This window comes from Melospiza georgiana, chromosome 1 (assembly GCF_028018845.1).
Source record: "Melospiza georgiana isolate bMelGeo1 chromosome 1, bMelGeo1.pri, whole genome shotgun sequence".
Classification (NCBI taxonomy): Eukaryota; Metazoa; Chordata; class Aves; order Passeriformes; family Passerellidae; genus Melospiza; species Melospiza georgiana.
In genome coordinates, this window is record NC_080430.1 from 6,978,845 (window position 1) to 6,995,375 (window position 16,531).

The 16,531-nt window shown below is 42.3% G+C and overlaps 1 protein-coding gene across 1 annotated transcript in view; it reads right to left on the reverse strand.

The window, feature by feature from the left end:
• Positions 1-16,299, reverse strand: part of PRKAG2 (protein kinase AMP-activated non-catalytic subunit gamma 2) — a 224,327-nt gene extending 208,028 nt beyond the window's left edge. Inside the window, exon 1 of the mRNA XM_058038158.1 lies at positions 16,183-16,299. Within this exon, the coding sequence (XP_057894141.1) occupies positions 16,183-16,284 (102 nt within the window). The 5' untranslated portion in view covers positions 16,285-16,299. The remainder of the gene's footprint in view (positions 1-16,182) is intronic.
• Positions 16,300-16,531: the final 232 nt, after the last annotated feature.

Sequence of the window (16,531 nt, forward strand, 5' to 3'; positions counted from 1 at the left end):
AGATGCTCATGACCTGATTCAGAAACTAAAGCTTTGGACAAAGTTTTAGATGAATCTGTTAATGAATTACCAGCAATAGCTGAGCTTATGTTTGACTGAATTTCTATGGTCAGCTTAATGAATACATGTACTTGGAAAAGACTTAGCTGAGATAAACATTTTGCCTCACTCTGCTTTGAAGTTATACACAAAATACAGAAACATGTTGCACCAGTTGCAGTTGCTTTACATGTAATTTCCCAACAATAAAAAGAGCAAGAAAATGTTAAAGCTTATGCCAGAACATATAATAAAATTTCCTTCCCAAAGCTATAAACTTCCTGTGAAGCTCAGCCAATGTGCCAGACCAAGAACTCCAGCTCCAGCCATCAGGGAAAGTCCTGTCCCTCCACTGGTGTCACAGATTTTTCTGTGACCACAGAGCAACTCTGTAAAGTGACACAGCATCAGACTCACAGACAGCCAGCCTGAAAGGCCTGAGAAACAGAATATCCTAGAAAGGAAAATAGGAAGTTTTAAGGCCTATTTTTAATTAATTGCCAGATGGAAATAACCAGATGGAAATAAACCTTTCTTGGAACTTCTGGAAGCTTCTCAGAAAAGTCAACTTTCCCTCAGACTGGCCTTGTGTACAAATTAGCACAGATCACAGATAAAAGAAGGGTTTTTTCCTATTAATGAAATTGTGATAAATTCTGAGATGAGGCTTAGAAAAGAAAACAACATTAACTAAATCACCCTGATCATTCCAACAACAAAAACATCTAGGCAAATCTATGTACTGCACATAAAACCCCCTCATATATTATGGAAACATGCATAAAACAGTTTGAATTTACAAATTCTCAGCCTGAGCACAAGGCACACTTTATTTAAATGGCTGTTATAAATCCATATAAAGTACAGGACTTAGCTTGATAACTATCTCTTCATCTCATATATTTACCCAGCCTCTATATAAACAAAATATGGTCTGTCAGATTTCTCTTTGGCCTTTTTGTATTTTGTCTCTACAATGGGGATGTGAAAGGGAAAGGCTGAATGTATTTATTCTGGTCTGGGCAACTGGCCAAAAGTAAAAGAGATATTTTAGGTTTCCTGGCTCACAGTGAGTGCAGCCTCTTACCTGCCTCCCCATTTGAGAGCACAGCCACAGAATTGAAGCTGGAACACAGTCAGAATAGCAGAGAGGGTGCATCACAGCATTAGCCATAAATATTACCTCTGTTCCCTGGTTTCACTCCCCCATCTCCATCACAGCTCTCTTATATCAGACACTTTGCACAATCCTCTCACATGTGGTAACACTTGTGGTAAGAAGAGCTGTAAAATCTTTCTGCAAGGAGAGAAAGGTCTCAGCAGAACAACCAGAAGAAACCTGGTTGTTTGTCAAATGGAATTATTGCAAAATCAAAACCAAAGATACTGATATTTTGGTATCCATTCATGAGCCATTTCTGGTACACCATATTTTGCTCATTTATACTTTATACACTCACAAGCTTTAAGTGGTTCCTTCTCCCATCTCTCTAACTGCACAGAGCCATAATGAAATCCTAAACTTCCATCCCATGCAGAAAGAGCTTCTCCAGTTCCAGCCCCAGTGTCCACAGCAGCTCCAGTGACAGGGAAAATTCTCCTGCTAAGGCAAAGTAACACCAGAATGGCACTCAGCAGATCTAGTGGTGAGCAGCTCAGAAAGCTGCTCAGAAATCTTCCTCCAGTAGAGGAAAATGCTCTATGCTCTGTGCTGCATAGGTTACCTAAGCTATATAAAATAATTTTTAAATCCCCTAAAATGCTAATGTGGGAATCCTCCATGAAATAGCAGGAACTTTGTGGCACAAATTAGCATTAAGTACTCCAGCTGTGAGCAAAGACACCAAAATTCTGGAAAACAAGATATTCACCCCTAAAGCTTGCCCACATCACAGGAATGAAAACAAATCTAAAAATCCTTTCCATAAAGACCCAATATGTAATTCTGTGAGCCTGATTTTTGTTCTTCATATTCTGTGGTAGGTTTTGGAGACTCTAGAAATAGCAGCTACTGCTTTTGGCTCAGGGGATACAGCTCAGGGAATATTCACAGAATCACAGAACAGGTCAGGTTGGAAGGTACCACAGATGGACATCTGGTCCAGCCCCCCTGCTCAAGCAGGGTCATCCCAGAACACATGGCACAGAATTATGTCCAGACCATTCTGGAATATCTCCAGCAAGGGAGACTCCACATCCTCTCTGGACAATCTGTCCCAATGTGTCATCACCTGCACAACAAAGTTTAAATAAACAATTATTACTTGTGTGGAGGCTACAGTGGCTGTTGGAAATCACAGGATTACAAAAATAGGAAAACATAATAAAGACAAATCTGAGTAAAAACTGGAAGATTGGGAAGAAGGTGGAGAAACTGAGATCTTTTGGCAACCTGCTCAGAATCAGCCTTAGTCAGCAAAGATGTTCAGGAGATTACAGTGAAATGAAGTTCCCAGCCCCGTGCCAGAAGTCAGATTTCGACACTGCAATGGTAAATATTTTCAATGGGAATTGCTGGGAGGCCAATCCTGCCTGTCAAAATAGAAGTGCCACAATGGACTGTTGTGATGAATGTCATGGAATGAACTCAATTTTCACTCTGACCCATCATCAGTCTTTACAGCTGTCCTTGTGATAACTTTCACAGCACTGAGTTTATTTTTAACTAAAAAGGGATCAGTCTAACTGCTTGGATAAAACCATGTTATCTTTCTGCTTTGTCACTTTTCTGCAATGCTATCAGCAATCATATTTCTACTGTTAAATAGTTTTCCATCTCCCTCTTTCCATTTAAAGCACACTTTGGCATAATCAGAGTGCTTTTCAATCAGTCCTGGTAAGAACAAGTATCTGTGTTGGAAAAAAAGCAATTGCATTGGCACGATCAAATTACTAATGACAGATCCATTATATAATCAAGAAATTGGTGTTTTTGATGGCTATTCCCTTTCCTCTTGCCTCCATAATGTTCTCAGCTCAGTCAGACATTTGCCATTCATTTAGGCAATGGACAAAGTGAGCATTTGGATTTTCCCCAGTTGTGTTGCATTGTGCTGATTACCAATTGCAGCTGTTGCATCTCACTGCAGAAATTTCTGCTTTCAGCACAGGTAGGATGGTGCTTCAGGCACAGGTGAACATGCAAGTGCCCTGTGCATCACTTGTGTTTTCTGCTCCCTTGATGTAAAATCCTTTCCATCTTGAGGGGAGGAGGAAGCCCAGCATGGGTTGGTTTACCTGTGTACAAAAATTTCCACTGTGTAGTGAAACATAAATCTACCAATTTTACTTTATGAATCTCACCAAATTTACTAACTTCATTTTGAGCTAATTCCATATAGCTCCCATTTTATAGGGTAAATGTGCCATTTTCAGGCTCATCCTACCAAATTGTCATGACTTCATCACTGTCTTTACCTGTTGTGTTTCTGAGTTTAAGGAAATTACATTACAGATATTTCTGCATGACAGTTCTCAAGAGGAAATTCTGTTTTGCCATTATGGATAATCCTCCCCCACCCAAATCCAAATATGTCATTTTATTTTACTTATTTTATACATTTAATTTGGAAATCACTCCACCCTGCTTTGGATTAGAGTACACAGTATGGAAGAGAGATACTTAGATATTTAACTCCACCAGGATATATTTTGAAACACCACTTCCATGTTACATTAATAATTAGGTAATTAAAGTTTTCCATTTCCAATATTTAGGCAATATCAAATAACCAGAAACAAAAAGTAACAGATAATTTAAAGCTAGCTCAACAGTAAAATGCAACTACCTGTTACAATTTAAGGCTGCTGAAGTGCACAACCCTCAATAGCCAAAAAAGTCTCTAGAGGTACATAAAATTAAAAAAGAAACCTTCTAAAATTATCTGGCAGGGGCAGACTAAAGCAGAAGATTCCTGTTGTGGGAGTTCTCCTGTGCTACATTTACATTCCCAAAAAGCAAGTCCAGGCATATTTGTTTTTACACAGCTGTTTCCACACCAAGACACATTTCCATTCCCCCCTCCCTTCTTCTGCTTTTGTGTTCCATCGTCCACATCAACAATTAGTGGAAATGCCTGGCTGTGCCTGCTCACATTGTTCCCAGACTTTTCTCTCCCCCAGTGAGCTCTGAAGACCATGCATTATTTGACATGACATGACTTGGAGGCCTTCTACAGCAAGGGCTGTATGCAGGGAAGCAGACAGAAGCAAGGGAGAAGTTAGTCCTGGTTACATCTGGCACAGTAGGATGCAAGTCACCATGTGTTAATCCCTTAGCACAACAGCCCAGGTGATTGAACTTTAAATTACTGAAGTCTTGTAAACCAAAAACCACCAGAAATCAAAACAGCCTAAAGGTCAGGCTCGTTGCTCTGTTTGTTTTGTGACATGAAAACACAGGATATTCATAACGTGGGGTTTTCCCCTGAAATAATTCAACATCTATTGTATTTTCCATCACAGCTCATTTCTCTGCAACATGAGCAATTTGCCAGCTTGTCTATACACACTGAATGTATTCAGCTCAGAGCAAACAGCTGCACACAGGGCAGCTCCCCTCCACACACAGGCTCTGCTCTTCACACAATCACCAAGCATGCTGACTTGGAAGGGACCCACAAGGGTCAGCAAGCCCAACTCCTGGCCCTGTGCAGGACCATCCCCGAGAGTCACCTCATGTGAACACGAGTGTCCAAACACTTCTTGAATTCTGTTCAGTGCCCAACCACCCTGTGGGTGAAGAACCTTTTTCTAAATCCAACCTAAACCTCCCCTGACACAACTTGAGGCCATTCCCTCAGGTTCTGTCACTGTCACACAGAGCAGAGATCAGTGCCGGCCCCTCCTCTCCCCCTCACAAGGAATTTGTAACTGCAGTGAGGCCTCCCCTCAGTCTCCTCCACAGACCAAGTGCCCTCAGCCACTCCTCACAGGGCTTCTCCTCAAGGCCCCTTCATCATCTTCATTTAGATGGTCTCTAATGGCTTAATGTCTTCCTTTGGATGGTCTCTAATGGTTTAATGTCTTCCTTTGGATGGTCTCTAATGGTTTAATGTCTTTATTGTCATGTGGCTCCCAAAACTGTCCCCAGGACTCGAGGTGAGGCCGCCCCAGCCCAGAGCAGAGCAGGACAATCCCTCCCTGTCCCTCCCTGCCCAGCTGGCCATGCTGGGCCTGGTGTCCCCATGACCTGTTGCCCTCCTGGTTCCAGGGCACTGCTGATCATACTCAGCTTGCCCTTGACCAGGAGCCCCAGGTCCCTCTCTGTGGCACTGCCTTCCAACCTCTCATCCTGTACATGCAGGGCTGCCCCATCCAAGGGGCAGAATCCAGAACTTTCTCCTGTTGAACTCCATGTGGTCAGTAAGGACTTGTGCCCTTAATCTGTTTTTTGAATTAACCTAGCCAGGTGCACAGAACATTCAAGACCATAAAACACAAACAAAGGAACCTATTGCCCTCTGGAAATGAACTTTCAGAAATATATAGAGTGCATGAGTTAACATCTTCTCTCACTTTGTTGCTCAAGTAGAGAACTTTGATTTTACCATTCCTCCAAGAGAAGGTGATTGATCCCCAGACACGTCCCCAGATTTCAGCCTGTGTGTCCCAACTCTCATCCATTAAAGTGCATATAGTGATCAATGCCATTGATCTTACATCCTTTGCTTTTACATGTGTGCCTCTTCCTTGGTTACTTCAACCCAAATCTGCTTCATAAACGCGCTGACAAAAAGGTTTATGTGGATTATGGCAGTGAAATATATTTTTTAAATTTTTAAACATTTGTATTTGAAAGTAAATTTGAAATAACTACCCAGAGAGAGTCTGAACACATGCCCACAGTAGCTCACAAACCCTTTGAAGTTTACCCAGGTAAAAAATATAGAACCAAAAATTCCTCTGACAATTTTAAATGATCACAGTCTTTTCTCAAGTCACATTGAAAAGAAATTTCTTTCTGAAGTCTTTATCACATGTAATACTTGGTCCCTCTCAATCAAACATAAGACAAACATGCACTGACTTTATTATGTGCACAACAGATTGCAATGCACCAAGCATCAGTATTAGTTTCAGTCTTTATCATCAGGAGAGCAGCTGCTATTTATCCCTTCCCAAATTACTTCCTAGAATTGCTTTCAATCTCTGTTCCATTGAACTAAAAGCCAATTTCTGATTTGTTTGGGGTTTTTTTTGGTGTTTTGTTGTTGTTGTATTTTTTGTCTGTTTGTTTTTTTCCATTTTAGCTATCAGGCACAAGAGAGTGTTACTGGAAGTGGAAAAGTAGGAAAGTGGCTTGTTTGTAATGCAGGTATAAATAGCAAAGAGGGAAGAATGGCATCTTGAAAGTTTGAAAGATGTAAAGCTTAATTTTCAAATGTAATTAAGGATATCCTGATGCAAATGGACTGGCAGGATCTTCAAATACTGTAGAAGAACCTAAGATGCCTAAATTCCTTTGAAAATCACATCTCTTTGAGCTACTAACCTTCTTAGCACCTATTTTCTTTTCTCAAGGCTTAATCCTGTAAATGGCATTTTAAGTAAACTTGAGTTATCTGCTTGCAGATTTTTGGATCTGAGACTACGCACAGATGGGCATCAAAGTGAATGAGTTACCAAGGTTCACCAAGTTGCCACTCATTTTATCTGACCATGAAAATAAAACAGATTAAGTAGGAAGGCGTTGTAAGGCAACAAGCTTTGTTCAGCATTGCAGGAGGATGGGAGGATGCACAGAGTCTGTTGGGAAACCCAGCTGGGGGACAGCAGCTTCCCTTGCCTTGGTGAATGCTTGAGGTCCAGCAGGACAACTGAGGAACACTGGGTGAAGAACAGTTTTGTCTAAGTAATGGGGATGAGCCCAATCCCAGGCATGGTTAAGTAAGACATTTCCTCTTTTACTGACTCCAGTGTTTCACAGCTGAAAATCAGAAGAGTTGCATTAACAGCAACTTTTACATGCCAATTGATGACATGTCCACAGATCTGCAGCAGTGAAAAGAGCCAGAACTCTTAGTACAGCACAGAAAAAAAAAAGGAATTCAAGTAATTGCACTTTTTGAATTGCTGGATTTACTTTATAAAGAAAAATGCTGGCATGTACTTTCCTGCCTCTGCACAGCTTAAAGCATGTAGAGTCATTCTAAAGCACATACAAATATAAAGAAAATGTATAATTAATCATCACCCAACTAAGAGAAGTCTCTTAAATAAGTATTTACCTTTAATATTGACTCACTAAATAAAGAGCAAAGAGAACAGCTGAATATCATCTTCTACCTCCCATTCTTTTCAGGCTCCAAATTTTATGTTTACAAATAATGTTGGCTCAACTTTTCAAGTGACAGAATTTGCCCGTTTTCCCATAAAAATGTAGAATTGATCTAGGACTAGTGGAAGGAGTATCAAAGAATGGTGTTGAGACCATGCTGGTAATTCTCCTTCCTGCTCTAGCTGGCAGCAGCACTAGAGAATGCTCAGCTCCAGCAACTGGAAGGACAAGCCAGTGGAATTCAGGGAAGGAGACAGAATGCCTGCAAACTCTTTGGAGACTGCTGGAGATTGAGCATGGCTGGTAAAGAGCTGTTTTACATGTACCCAAATTCCATTTTCTTGACCATGTAGATGACTACATGTGAAAATACTGTAGATGCCTTGTTTCAAGAATTCTACAACTGATGTGCCACCAGCTATACAGAAAATAAAAGAGTAACATTGCACAGCTTTCAACAACCACATGAACCACATGGAGGATGTGATAATTAGGCACACTCACTGGTACCACTTTTGATGCTGGAAATTAAAATAGTCTCCTCTAATTTATCTAATATCCTCAATCCTTGCTCTTCCTGATCAGGCTGCCAAGAGTCCTAATAGTGTTATTTTAGGACCTGGCATGACTGTCTGTAGACATTAGACTGGAATCCTTTCACTTCACACATATTTTCAAAAAGCAAAAGGAAAAGTACTTCCCATGACTGCTGCCTTAGGTTAATGTTATACAGGGATCTGACCTAGGCTGAGCCTGTACATGGATCCTTATGGAGCAAATACCATAGCAAGAAGGTTTGGCTCATGGTTAAGGCAAGGGAACTGGGTCTGAAAACTTCAGGAGTCCATCTGTCACATTCCTGCACAACATGGGAAAAGTTGCTTTAACTCCAGCCATCTCCTTGAATATCAGCACAGCAGGGATGAAGTTTCTTCACACCTCCTCCAGCCAATCCAGTCTGTCAAGGCTTTAAATTCTTCAGAGAGTTTTGTCTTTGCTAACATAAGTACAGACATCTAAGAGCATTCAGTCATGGATGGAAAGGAGATCCCACAAGCTGTTTTGGTATTTCAGTGTGGCACACTGACACTTTAAAAGTTCATTTTTTGTGGACCTCAAGCCTCAGCCATTCATCAATGCACAGCTTGCACCTCCTCTGCCTTCAGGCCATACAGCAGATAGAGACTCAGATTGCTGAGGATTTATCCTTGAACTGTCTTTCCTCATGCTTCTTGGTTTAGATCACCCTTCCAACACATGATTAATACTCAGTAACAGCAAATCCCCCTCTAATGAATGTATGCAAAAGGAATGACAACACATGATGAAAGCCACATTCCAGAAGATGCAATGATCTACTGAGAAGCTGGCAGACTCACACACACCATGGTAGCACTGACTAAGCACCTTTTTTACCTCCTCCTTACTCTTCCTTCCTTTGTCAAGTCTTGTTGAGACTATTGTGCCTCCAGATTTGATATCATCTCAGAGAATCCTTTACCCAGAAGTCTCCACACTCCTTCTAGCCAAATTCAATTTCACTCCTCAGACTGGCTCTATGCTTTTGGAACAAGATCCAGCCAACTGTGGAGTTCAATTCCATGTGCCTGTGGAGTGGCTGAACAATAGACTGTTTCCAGGAACTTTCACTTGTTCTGTCAGAGCAGTGAAACTGCGGAGTTTTCATCTGTGGGGAAATTCAAAATTCAAAATCTGATGGGGCAGAGCTCTTAGCAACCTGTTCTAGTTGACCACAGGGCCAGCAATAACACCTGGACTAGACAACCTCCAGATCTCTCTCTTCCAGTCTCAACAATTCCATGATTCTGTAAAAACACTTGTTTGCACTTACACCTTTTAAAGGCTGCATGGCCAAAAGCAAAGCAGCACAGGCCTAACAAACACATTAAATGCACATCTATTTAAAGGCATAGAACAGTCCTGTATCAGGGGAAATTTGCCAAGGATTAGGGCTAGGTAGCCTTAATAGAGTCACTGTGACACACTTGAGCAATCTCTACACAACTCCTCTTTTCAGATTTCCATGTGGAGTCCACTCAAAATAAGTGGCAAGCAGGTAACAATCCATTTCTTCCACTGGACAGGCAACAGGCAATGCTTATGGCACCTGTTCAGTCCACTGCACTCCTAAAACCATCCCATTTCCATGGAGAGCTTGTCTTCACCAAAAAGTTTCTTCATGCTTGGACTCAGATTTTACCCCTAATCTAGCTCACCAAGTACTGATTTCTCCAATTCCATGGAAAACACTTTTCCAACCTCTTCTAAAGGAATAAACATGAACAAACCAGACCCAAACTTCAGTCATTCATAAAAGACCCCTGGTAAGTCCACAACTGAGTAGAAAAGTCCTGTGTTTTGTCATGTTGTCAGGAATCACTCTGATCTCTCAGAGAGGTTTGCTCTCTTCAGCTTGCAGAAGCAGAGTATTTTCTTATTTTCATTGTTCCAGCAGCATTCCTGACATGGAAAGTTGACTGAAAATTGCAGAATGCTGTTGTACATAAATGATAATAAAGGCTTCATAACATGGCAGACAATGCTTATAATGCACACAATTTCACCTGATGAATCCCCAGATGTGTGAGCATGTTCTCCAGCAGCTTAAAAAAGGCATCTAGCTCTCTCACCCTGGTCACAAAAATAGATGAAGTCTTCAGCTTATGACATGAGTTCTGGTTTTGGAGCAGAAGGTCACAGGCACCCTTTGCAATAATGACCATAAGGTCTGAGGAGTCACGGTGTGGGGAATAAATGACAGCCATGAAACTCACACTGCAATGCATTTGCTCTGCATCCCACGCCTCCATAATGTAATTTACTGTCAAGCTGAATTTTATGAAAATTTGAAGGATGTTACAAACCATTCTATGAATCCTCAATGTCAAAAGCTGGAGTATGGTGTTATATTTCAGTTCTCAACTGTGTAAATAATGTTTTCATGCTTTAAAGGTTTCATATGCAAGGAACTTAAGAGAGAGTATTACAGAAGCAAACACTAAACTGAAGCATTATACTGCAGTTTCTACAACCACATAAAGAATAAACACAAAAATCATTCTGCATATCTAACACACATTGGTGTTTTAGCTCACAGCTGGTATGAGAAATAGTTCAGCAGCAGTACAGCACTGAACCACCACACCAACAATAATATTTTATTTTTATTGATGGCATTGTGTATTCATGTGTGTACATGAGTTCTCCTCCTCAGGAGAAAAGCCACACTCCATTCAAGATTGAAATATTTTCTTTTTAGCCTTTGAAGACATGCACAGGTCTCCCTGTTTGTGAGACTGTAACACTTTCTCCAGTGTGTCTACAGTGCAAACAGTACAAAATTGAGACAGCAGCCCCCTGCAAGCAGATCAGACCCTGGAGCCAATTCCCAGAGCCTGGTGATCAGTCTAGGGTGAACAGCCCACACTGTGACATTCCTTGTCTGCTGGTGATGTCTCATTTCTCCTGTAACCAGCTCTGCTCTTGCATTATTCTCTGTGCATGGGATGCATTTTGGCAGAAATTCAGCTTTTCTTCAAAGGGATGAGAATTGCATGTGTTACTTCACTCAACATAAATGTCCACAATTTGGGCAACCAGTGCTGACTCAGTTTTGCCTCCTTTCTCCTCCCATCAGCTCTGCCAAGGCAGCACCTGGGCACACCAACCTACTTCCATGCCTGTCCATACCTCATCAGCAAAATGAGGGGTAAATTCTGGTTCCAGTCACATCTCAGTAGCTCCCTTGAATTTAATGTGGTGAAGTTGAGATTAAGCTGAACCTTAATCTGGAGCTGGATCCTCCTAGGTGGAGATCACTGCCCCCCATTTCACTCCTGATCCCTCTGGAGCATGACTTTTCCTCTGTTCCACTAATTCCCAATACAAGCACAGTGTAAACTTCCCTGAGCCCAAAAGTCTCAGAAGATTCTGTGAGTTCCTTCCACATCCATTATTTATTTCTCCAAGGGAATTCACATTCCTCTGAGCCCACAGTCCTCACAGGCTCAGGTATAAATAAAGGAGGTTGGGTGAGGTCCTTTAGGAGCAGAATCTCAAACCAGGAGAAGTGATATTTTGTAAGACACAGCACAATTCTATATACTGATGGTCTGTTTCTGTTATGCTTTAGAACCAAAAAGACTAATGCTTCCTTAATTGCAGTGGCAGCTATTACGACTGTAAACATGAATCCTTTCTTTTATCCTTCAGATAATTCAAAGTACCATCTCAACGCTCCTGAGCAAATACCCCTTGCCCTTTCCTGCATTAATATATCAGCTCTTGAGGGAGGAATCCAAATTTAAACTTCAAGGCCACAGAGGCTCAGGACAACTCAGAGCCTGCCCTGGGAGAGCAAGAGGGAGAACAGTTGTGATTTAATTTTAGGCAAACATTTCTCTCTCCTCTGTCTCTCTCTCCCTTCACCTCCTCTCCCCAAGAAAACAAACATTTCTTTCATTCCTAGATCACACTGGAAGCTGATTTCTTTTCACCTTTGAAAGAATTCACTAGATTATTCCCCACCTGCAGCTTCCTTAAGTGACTCCTAGACTGAAGTGCTGTTCTTATCAGCCCACCCTGCACTTACTGGGAGACAAGAGGCATCCTGCAAAAACTGTGACAGAACAAAATCATTCCACAGTGATTTATTAGGCATGCAGCCACTAATGACTTTGCAAGTGTGGAAAGAGAGATGGAGGGGCAGAGCCTGAGCCAAGAGCAGCTGTCAGAACATCACTGTCATCTATCAGGTTAGAAATATTTAACCCATCTGATGCTCAGCCTGGCATCCCCCATAACACCAAGCCTGGAAACAACAATAAATTTTGACATTGAGGAGTCTCTTCAAAAATCACAGAGGCTGACAAAGAAAAGGGAGGAACTGTGCAGAGATGTTTCTTTGTGTGGCACAGAAAATAAAGAACCCTGATCTCCAAGCACATCCTTCTAGTGCCCAACTCTGCTGTCAGGGCTGAAGTACCAGAGGCAAGAGGCACCTCACTGAACTGACAGGTGTTCTGCTATTCATTCACAGATGTTATTTTTGTGCTTATTGTGAAAAAATCTTCTTGTTCTTTTGAATAAAAAGTCACCTTGTGATGTATTTGGGAAAAATCCAAGGAGGTGCCAAGCTCCTGCAATTCCCACCTGCTGGCACCTGGCATAGTGAAGCTCTTGAGAGAGGTCCTGCCCTCAGCTGTGCTCATGTACATACAACACAACTTTGCTAGCACTGACTGAAACAGCCCAGATGAAATTAAAAGTAAACAAGAGCAGAATATTTTTGTTTTCAGCACCAGGGGCCTACAATGGAAATGTTAACATTAGAACAGGTCGATTTTGCAAGATGACAAAAGAACATTCTGATCTCACTGCTGGGAGCTCCTACTCAGCAGACAATTGCATCCCATCTCAGAATAGAGTTTTAAAAACGTTCAAAGCAATGTGCAAGCATTAACTTCTAATGGCTTAAAAAGGAATTTTATAATGCTAATGTCTTCATATTACTGCTGTGATGCATCTAGAGAGCAAAGGTTTCTATTTAAATCTGCAGCAGCTTTCAAAAATATTTGGACCAGAAATTTCCATGTAGGCATCTTGAATTTCAAGACTTCTGAGTGTGCTGCTGGGACGGACAGAGGTTGATATGACCTTTACAAAGGCTCCTGCAATTATATTCTGGTCCATCTAAATTTCTAGTTTAAGTCAGTTGTGTATCTACAAAGAAAACAACAACCAAACAAGATGTTCCATCATCCCAGCCATTCAGCAAACACTCCCCTGCCATGCTACAGAATTCAGTGGCCCCTACTTTACTCTTGGCTACTGAACACAAGCTGAGAGCAGTGGGGGAAGCCAGCCTGCAGAATTTAGTGATGCACCATCACCCCCAGAGGTACAGGGAGGGCAGCACCCACCTGTGCTGAGGGAGGCTGAGCACAGACAGAAGGTGAAAATAGAGTGTTTCCAGATTTTCTGTGTCATGTCTTGCTCTTCCTTGAGAAAGGTGTACCTGAGAAATGCCCTGGAGTGTTGCAAGCCACAAACCTGCTTTCTTCAACTGATCTGTTTTTTCCCCACTGTCACAAACAAACCCAAAGCAATAAAACTATGTGGGGGAGGGAAGAAATGCATACAACTTTCTTTTCAGAAACACCTATTATCCAGAGTCCTCTAAGCTAATTATAGTGCATTTTGCATCCTTCCTTTTTTATTTCCCCACAATATATATTATTTTTTCAATCAGCATTTCTGCATGACCAATAAATGTGTTTTAGGTCAGGCTGCATCACAACAGAACCTCTCTGTCCCACTGCTTTCTCTTTCAGAATGGACTCCTCTCTCCCCTCCTACTCAGACCTTGTTAGCTCTCCTCTTGTTCCTAATTTGAAGATCCAAATGAGCACGAATTACGTGTCCCAGCAATAAACATGATCTCACAGAAACACAAAGAAGAGGATGTACAAAATAAAAATTACAGTCTGCTGAAAGCTCCCTTGACAACTACAGCTACACTGACAGGCGCCACTGAAATAATAGCAATGATGCTTCTAAACAACAGCCAAGACAACGTTATGAAAGAGGAAAAAAAACATCTAAACAGAACTTTTCAAATGCAGATTCCTCTGTCAAGTAAGGAGAATGTGAAAAATGTTCTTTCTTATAGCACAGCCATGTTCAAACTCTGCCAGATTACAGAAAACCACTAAAAATATGAGTACAACCATGGGCTCCATAGTCCATTTGAGGAATGTTAGAGTGATGCAGAGTGGAAGAGGAGGGTCATATTTTGGGGATGGGGAGAAAGGATGGAAGGTGTTATCTCATTACCAACTCCCTGAAAAACAAAACTCCTCTTGACCTCAGTGCAACATCAGGCATTTGCAAGCTTGTGTAGTTGAGTCCCTACCATTACCCAGGTGAAATCTGCATACTAAAAAGCCAAGAGATGAACATGAAAAATTATGACCCACTACTAAAAATGTTCCATCCAAGACAGAATTAAGGCAAAACTCATGAGGAAAGGTTGCCTATGGATTAGGGAGGAAATTAGGAAAAAAGAATTAGCATTCCTCTGTCAATAATGATTTAGTGCTAATGAGGTCCTCAAGTACTTTTTTTCATGTTAGCTTCACACCATAAAAGGAGGAAATTTGTTCTAAGTTCTGGTGTGGTCAGAGATATCTCTGACCAGCAGGTATTTCAAAAACACCAGGTGGATGCTGTAAAATCCTGCAACAAGCACAGGAAAATCCAAAACTACCTATGGCTCCTGAGCAGGCAGAAAATCAGCTCTGAGAGCAGCAGTGGGGATCCAACTGCACAAGAGTTTCTGGCCAGACTGAGTCAGAGGTGGGGGGGCAGTGGAAAGAGATGGCAGAGACAATATTGCAGGCAGGGTGGGAAGGAGTAATGAGCACAGGGGGAGTGGTGCTTTGGTGTGGTACACTTTATTTGCTGGTATTTTACATCCCTATTGTGAAGTACTACTGGCAACATGGTAAAGTTTATTGCCCAAAATCTTCTGTCACAAATACATAGGCAACACCCATTTCTGTTAGCAGAAACAGACCCTTTTCTTCTAGCACTGAATGCACTCTGAGCTCCAGAAGTTTGGCTTGGACTCTTGGGCTTGCATTCCTCCCCAGAGAAAAATAAAATCTGCAGAAGAGTCATGTACTTTTCCTCCATTTTATTCCACACACTCGAGACACCTAATAAATTTGCTTTGACTTCTTATTCTTTCCTAAAACAAAGGAAAATCTTAGAACCACAAATTCCTTTTTGCTCCGTGGTGGCCTGGCAGAGGTACGGGCAGAACTGTTTCCCACTTTTATATAATGAGATTTAAAACAAACTAATAAACAAAACAAAGCAACAACAACAACAACAAAAAAAAAGAAACCAAACACCAATAAGCAATAAAACAACAGAGGGCACAGAGAAGATACAAGGACTTTGCCATTTCTTGCCAGAAGCACTGAAACCAAAAGTACATCAGGACTGAGAATAGAAAACTAACAGCTACATGGATCACAAGAACTTCCTAATAGTAAAAAAATGCAGTAATTTAAGTTTTGAAGGCATGTAACTCTGAAGACAGAGCCAGTCAGCCTTTTAGTACTCACTGGAAATAGAAACTTTTGAAATGTGGTTATTCTGTATCTGTATCTAGAATTTGTTGCATGTTACTTTATAGTGGAATACAGAATACAAAATACAGAACAGAGCTGGTGAACAGGCTGCATGCCTGTTTTCACCGCTGTGAATCCAGCTGCCCTGCTCTTTTAGCAGTGACCAGACTGCTTGGATCCAAATCTGAGCCAGCTCTGGGTTCCCCAGCCCTGGGAAATTCAGAAGTGGATTAGTCTCGTGAGGGAAGAACCAGATTAAACGCTGGTTCAGCCACAGGCAGGGACAGTTCCCGGAGCCAAAGCTGGGAAAGCTGAGACCAGCGTTTGGGGGTGAGCAGACCTTCAGCAGTACCGTGCTACGAGAGGGAACTGGTGAGACAAACTGAGCCAAACCCACAGCCCAGGGCACTCGTAGAGCCGGGAGTAAGAGTCACTCCTGATACTGGGATAGGGGGATACACCTCCGTGCCACGGACACTGCATCCTGCACGGGGCCAGGACCCCGCTGTTCAGCCCACCCCAGGTGTGCAGGACCCGCCTGTTGCAGGGTGCACCCCCAGCCCAGCACGCCCCAAAGTGCAGAGCTCGGCAGGAAACACAACAAACACAGCACCTCTCCCTGCCCTTCGTGCGCTCCATGGCAGAGAAAAACATGCCTAAGCCACGCCAGCTGCCGAACGGGAGGGAGAGCGAGGAGCCACTTACGGGGATGTGCACTCGCAACATGAGTTTCTTGTGGCCGGAGCTTTTCCTGCTGCTGCTGCTGCTGGAGGCATCTTTCTTCTTGTCCATGGCAGTGCTTCCCATGCCTTCACCCAAGCGTGGTGCTGAGCGATGGATCTGGAGACGGAGCCTCCTCTTCCACCTCTCCCCACCGTCCCACGGGCCGCAGTTACTCCAGGCTCCTTATTTTCTTTTTTCTTTTCTCTCTTTTTTCCCCCCCTTCCTAATGGCCTTAGGAAATTTGGGGGGGGTGGGAGGGAAGCAAGAGGAGGGGGGGGAGAAAGAGAGAAGCCGAGGGAAGGGGAGGAGTTTCTCCAGCTCCGCTCTTTAA